The 5,787-nt window shown below is 39.4% G+C and overlaps 1 protein-coding gene across 1 annotated transcript; it reads left to right on the forward strand.

Annotated features, from left to right (window-relative positions):
* The first annotated feature begins 878 nt into the window (after positions 1 to 878).
* LOC149011707 (putative transcription factor bHLH041) lies at positions 879 to 5,504 on the forward strand. Its single transcript, XM_089162728.1, has 8 exons — positions 879 to 1,047; positions 1,131 to 1,253; positions 1,343 to 1,448; positions 1,552 to 1,566; positions 1,642 to 1,704; positions 1,823 to 2,521; positions 2,839 to 3,222; positions 5,433 to 5,504. The coding sequence occupies exons 1-8, from the start codon at positions 932 to 934 to the stop codon at positions 5,502 to 5,504; spliced, it is 1,578 nt and encodes a 525-aa protein (XP_089018854.1). The 5' UTR covers positions 879 to 931.
* Positions 5,505 to 5,787: the final 283 nt, after the last annotated feature.

Below are 5,787 nucleotides of genomic sequence, written 5' to 3' on the forward strand. Positions count from 1 at the left end.
AGCAATAAGAGGTGTTAAACAGCAGCGAATCAGAGTCTACGTCATGTCAGCTCATATTTATTTTATTTAATTTTTCTTTTTGGGTATCTCTCTACAAAACCCTCCTAGCCCGCCAAGACTTTTATACTATTACTTTTCTATTCTTCATGGTTGGTTATTCGCTAATACTTTTCCACAGTCTTCCCTTCTCCCTCTTGGTCTTCTCTAATTCATCATTTTCTCATCCCCACTTCGCTCTCGTCTTTCTCTCTCATAGAAAGTGCAATAAATTCTCTCTTGCACCAAAAGACCCAAAATTCAAGCCTTTCTCTTTCAGCTTATAATTTTCAAGCTCTACCTAAGATTTCAAAATACAGGTGTCCATCGAATCATGAAGAAGGATGAAATTTTCATACTCTTGATGGTTGTAGAGTCATAAGCTTTTTTCTCTCTCAAATCTCCTTACGCATGTGATTGTGTTTCAAGTATCGTGATAACAGCCTCTGATGCATAAGTAAGAGTAAAATTAAAGAGGTTTTGGGTTCGACTCTCTTTACACATCTTTCCCCTTCTCCAGCCTGTTGGCCCCTTTTATTGTTGTGACTGAATTGATGATGACAAAAAAATTTCCCCACATATATGCCTTTTACAGTCTCACTCTCTCGCTCTCTTCCTTACCTTTTGCAGCTTTTGGTGACTAGTTGATACACTTGGAGAGCCCCAATTTGTTATCTACTTGGGAGTGGGGACATAGAGCAATATGAGAGAAGGATTTTCTAGATAGATCTGTCTGTATGAGAGAGACAGAGAGGTGAGGAGAGCGAGTGAGCTTCCCTCCTCTTTCCCCCCACAGACGGAAAATAGAGAGACCGGATGAAAAACACAAACACTGGACAGATATCTTAATCATCAGATCATGGATGAGCAGCAGAGCTAGGGGCTCTCCAGCTTCATGGACCTGCTCTTCTCCCTTCAGAAAGAAGACCTTACTCGCTATCTCCAAAGCTTAGTTCAATCTCTTGGTTGCACTTACGTTTGCGTATGGACCTACTACCCACCTCCATCCAAGTAAGACTGCTCTCTCTCTCTCTCTGCTGAGGAATGGATGCTTTCAATGATCTTATGCTTCCTTTACCATGGGCTTTTGTCAGCTGTTTAATGTTCGAGGATGGTCTGTACAATGAGCAAAGAGACCAACCAGAGTCCTCTCTTGGAAGTCTTGCTCAGAGGCTCTTCAGTGATTATTGCCAATGCATATACAGTGTCGACAACGGGTAAGATGGGTTTTGTGATTTAAACATGAAGTTCATGTCAAGTTGCCAGTTTCGCTTGTCTTTTGGCTAATTTTGCAATACTGCTGTAGCTATGTTCCTGGACTTGCTTTCCAGGAAGGCCGTCCCTATTTAGAGCTGAAGCAGCTTGAACTTCTGAGTAGGGTTTCAAATGAAACGCAACGGCAATTCTATCAGGTAAGTGTACCAAATTAGTGACTTTCCAATGGTGGAATTAAAGAATTGTCATAGAGAGAAATACCTACAATTAAACTGTGGTTTTTGTCTGATTTTGACACAGGAAGCCAGGATTGAGGTTCGTCATTGTCTTCCCCTTCTGATTTTCCAAGTTTGACTGTGAATTTGTTTGATTCATTTTGTTTCTGGATAGGTTACAGCATTCATGGGATGCAGAAGGGGTGAGATTGAGATGGGCTATTCAACTCCCATTCAGGTTTTAACCTCCAATTTCAAAGCAAAACTCCCATACTATTTAGGCTCGTTGATCAGGTAGAGACAATGAGGCATGGCTAAATTATATTTTTCTTTCTTCTTCGGTTTCCTTTGGGCAGATTAATATGGAAATGGAGATGAGAAGATGGTTTCCTGATGACTTCTATCTTCGAACTGATTCTCAACCCAGAGAGCTTCCTCAGGCACCTGATCAGATCCGGCCATCCTCGTCTTCATCGTCATTAAGATCACTTTCTATGAGTAGTCCACCTCCAGAATACCCATTCCATACCTTCAACATCCCAAGTAGTTCCAACATGCCAGAATCCCTGAAAGAAGCAGCCACTGAGCCCACATTGACAGCAAATCCATCACTGCAGCAGCAAACCATGCAGCCCTATCAAGGACCAGATCATTGGCTTCATCATCTTCCATTCCCAAACGCTCAAAAGGATGATGCAGCCATGACAACCATGCTTGCTGTTATATCTTCATCTTCATCTTCTGCTTCTTCATCATCTCGGCAACCCCAGCAAAATCCTCCCCATAGTTACCGAGGAGCTTTCAGGTCTTACATCCCGGGGCTAAGCCCTAAAGTCCAAATGAAGAAACCCCAATCATTCAGGATAAGTATGCTGAAGCGGGCAATTTCTTTCCTTGCAAGAATGAGATTAAAGTGGTTTGAAGAACAAATGCAAGGAACACGCTCCAAACCTACTAGCACACAGTTAACCCACATGATATCAGAGCGCAAGCGGCGAGAGAAGCTCAATGAAAGTTTCCAGGCACTGAGATCGTTTCTGCCTCCAGGTTCCAAGGTATGATTTTTAAGCAAGAATATTATATAGCTGCTATCTTTTCTTACATTAACCTTAGAAGAAACTACCAGGTAAATGAGTTCAAAATTTCATTTTTTGGGTAGTTTTTTTGGTGGTGAAGTGCTCTATATCCAGGCACATAAAGAGAATGCATCAAATCTGTAATTGCAAAATAAGAATGTTTTCTCATGGCCATGGAGCTTTAGCACTAGCATAATCTTAGCTGTCTAAACTTATAAGTAGAAGCCCTATATCAAATTGAAATTTTTTTTAGGTTTTTTCAACGAGCTAACTATGATATAATTTACCTACTATAGAAAGATAAGGCGTCTGTTCTTTCAAGCATTAAGGACTACCTGCAAGCTTTGAAAAATGAGGTTTTGGAGCTGAAACAAAAGAATCAGGAACTCGAGTCCCAGCTTTCGTCTGTAAAAGAAATAAGTGAAGGAGTAGGTGCTTCTACTTCTACAAGTGCCGAAAGAGTGAACATTCAGGTTACCCAAGCTGCTGAATCCACATCAGAAGGAGAAGGGATAGAACTAAGAGTGACTGTGAGGGTAGAGTGTAATATGATGGGTTTGGTCATTCGAATACTTGAATTTCTAAAGATGGCAGGAATGGGAATGGTATCGGTGGAAGCAGACACACAACTGCAGCAGACGGATCCTCTCAACCGAATTATCATAAGATTCACAACTAAGGTATGTTTAGCTATCTACTCAGTGGATCATATATAGACTGCTTTTACATAAAATCATCTAATCGTGCTTGAAATCATTGAAGTGATGGAAAAGAGAGAGATAGAGAGAAAATGAATGTATCTAGCTAGTACTACGAATTGAAACGCTTTTGTTGAATTTCAGTGATTTGGTTAGCTTCTTGTTTTGTTCTCAGTTGTGATGATCTTTTGTTTCCTCTTTTGGTTTTCACATTCATGTATTTGACCGAAGGGTAGATCATCGTTAGTAGTGGAGTGTGTAAGATAAACCATGACATCGTTTTCGTTCCATGTTATGATATCTTACAATATGAGGTCGGTATTTGTTAAGACAATCTAAGATACCAGCAACGAATAATCACTTGAAAATTCTGTTTAATGATGTGTTATTTCTTCCAAGCTAGCGTAGGTCTAATTGTCTAATGGTGTTGGACACCAATCAGTGAATTTCATGGCTTATTTATAAAACAGGACTTCTGTATGGGATTTCAAATAACTATGGTTTGTGGTTATTAGGATTCTAATAGGTGAATAAGCTTGGATCATGACCCAAAAACAATTTCTTTGTAGTGTTCCAACTACTATAGACCAAATTCTTAACCCCCCCCCCCCCCAAAAAAAAAAAAAAAAAGACACCCCAACCCTCTTCTTCCCTGGCCTATCAATTTTGTTGTGTCTTTTTCTTCCTTTATAGTTAGGGTTTTTGCCCTTGAATAGATTATTTGGCTGTAGTGCTGTTTTAATTTGTTTGATAACATTCACTCATCTATGAAAAGAAACCTATCGTAGTGCTGTTTTAATTTGTTTGATAACTTTCATTCATCTATGAAAAGAAACCTATCTAAATAAACAATTTATTTTGTTGTTCATATTTTGTACTGCAAATATGTAATGGCCAGGATATGTATGTTTGGATTTTTAATGCTCCAGAGGTTTCTGATCTTAATGGTAGTAAAACCTTAAAGGGTATAAGGGAATGAAAATAGAAAATACAACTTCACATCTTGGCACTGAGAGCTGGGAGTGAATGGAGATCTATGTAGGCATAGAAGTCCCACAGAGGAGAAGATTTTTACAGACCAGGTAAATCTGTATGTTGGTGCATGCTAAGAATTGGGAGAGAAGGTGAATGCAATCATAAAATCCTAAAGAGAAGGTGGGTTTTGTCCTTCCTTTCTCTTTTTTCAAAAGAGCTGGGGAGAGATGTTGAGGTCTTGTGAGTTTAAGATACTATAGAGGTGAGGTATATATTCACCATAAAAAAAAAGGTAGATATATATATATATATATATATATATATATATAGAGAGAGAGAGAGAGAGAGAGAGAGAGAGAGAGAGAGAGTTCAGGTATATATAGCTGGGGTTTGTAAAAAGGAGTCCGGATCAGCTCCCCGACGGGTTCTCGACCACACAAAACAGTGGGGCCCACGGTGAAAAACACTTTTTGAAAAAGACAAAAAAAAAATTAAAATTTCATCCATGGGCCCCACTGTTTTGTGTGGTCGGAAACCCATCGGGGAGCACTCTGTGCTACCCTGACGAGGTGAGGATCCAGATTCTGTAAAAAGAGGTAATTAAAGGGGTTTTCTAGACAAAGTAAAACCCTGAATTGACACTTGGATGAGTTGGGGAGAGAAGTAATCCTCAAGAGGAAAGGGTTTTTTCTAGAGGCAAGTAAACTCAATGTTGATTACAAAAAAAAAAAGTAAACTCAATGTTAGTTGTAATAGGGAAGAAAAGGGATCTATGTGAGCATAAAACCCTAGAGTCCATGGCATTAGGTATCAAGATTCTATCAATCTTCAGCAGATCCAAATAGTGGACTATTGACATAGAATGAAACCAATATGGATACACTGAACTCAAACATTTCCCGGTAGATATTTAGACAGCAAACAAGAACAATTCTAGAAAAATATCTAGAAAGCAAAACAACCACACAGAGTGATGTCACAGATGCTAAAGGTCGTCATTCTGATTCTAACCTGCTTCAACCTTGTATATGCTTTGTGGGGCATGTTGGCTGCTAAGGAAACTAAAAGGAAACTACAGAGCTAAGAAATTCAATTGTGTATTCACCAAAAGTAGAATAATTCAACTATTGAAGGAGGAAATATGAGACTGATGAGTGACGTTTTTGTTTTTATGATTGAAGACACCTGTTTCATTCGAAGTGTTTGCTTTTTTTTAGGGAAGCCAATGGGACGAGTCGGCCTTCCGAGAAGCCATTGCCAGGATCGTCGCTGATGTAATTGGAGGTTGACCATCCCACTGAGGCTGGAGAGGCTGGAGAGGCGGCCTTGATTTGGATCTTTTTTCTTCTCCTTTTCTTCCTTCATGGTTTTTTCCGCGGGCGGAGTCTGCGATCGCGACAACCACATAGAATCATGCATTCAAAGATTGCTAACGGTTAAAAAAAGAAACAAATTTGAAGAATGAGGAAAACCCTAAAAGAGCAAAACAAGCATTCAATGAATCAAAGATGGAATATTTAACTTTTTATACACTTTTCTTATTCTGGACCCACATGGGCCCGCTCAATTTTG

The sequence above is a fragment of the Hakea prostrata genome, chromosome 7 (genome assembly GCF_041222555.1).
Source record: "Hakea prostrata isolate BN-2017 chromosome 7, UWA_Hpros_2, whole genome shotgun sequence".
Lineage (NCBI taxonomy): Eukaryota > Viridiplantae > Streptophyta > Magnoliopsida > Proteales > Proteaceae > Hakea > Hakea prostrata.

Bases quoted from the DNA above. Each gene is read 5' to 3' on its own strand.
- LOC149011707 (XM_089162728.1), top strand. From the start codon at position 932: ATGGACCTGCTCTTCTCCCTTCAGAAAGAAGACCTTACTCGCTATCTC. The intron at 1,048-1,130 runs GTAAGACTGCTC...GGCTTTTGTCAG, and splicing joins TACTACCCACCTCCATCCAA to CTGTTTAATGTTCGAGGATG. The intron at 1,705-1,822 runs GTTTTAACCTCC...TCCTTTGGGCAG, and splicing joins GCTATTCAACTCCCATTCAG to ATTAATATGGAAATGGAGAT.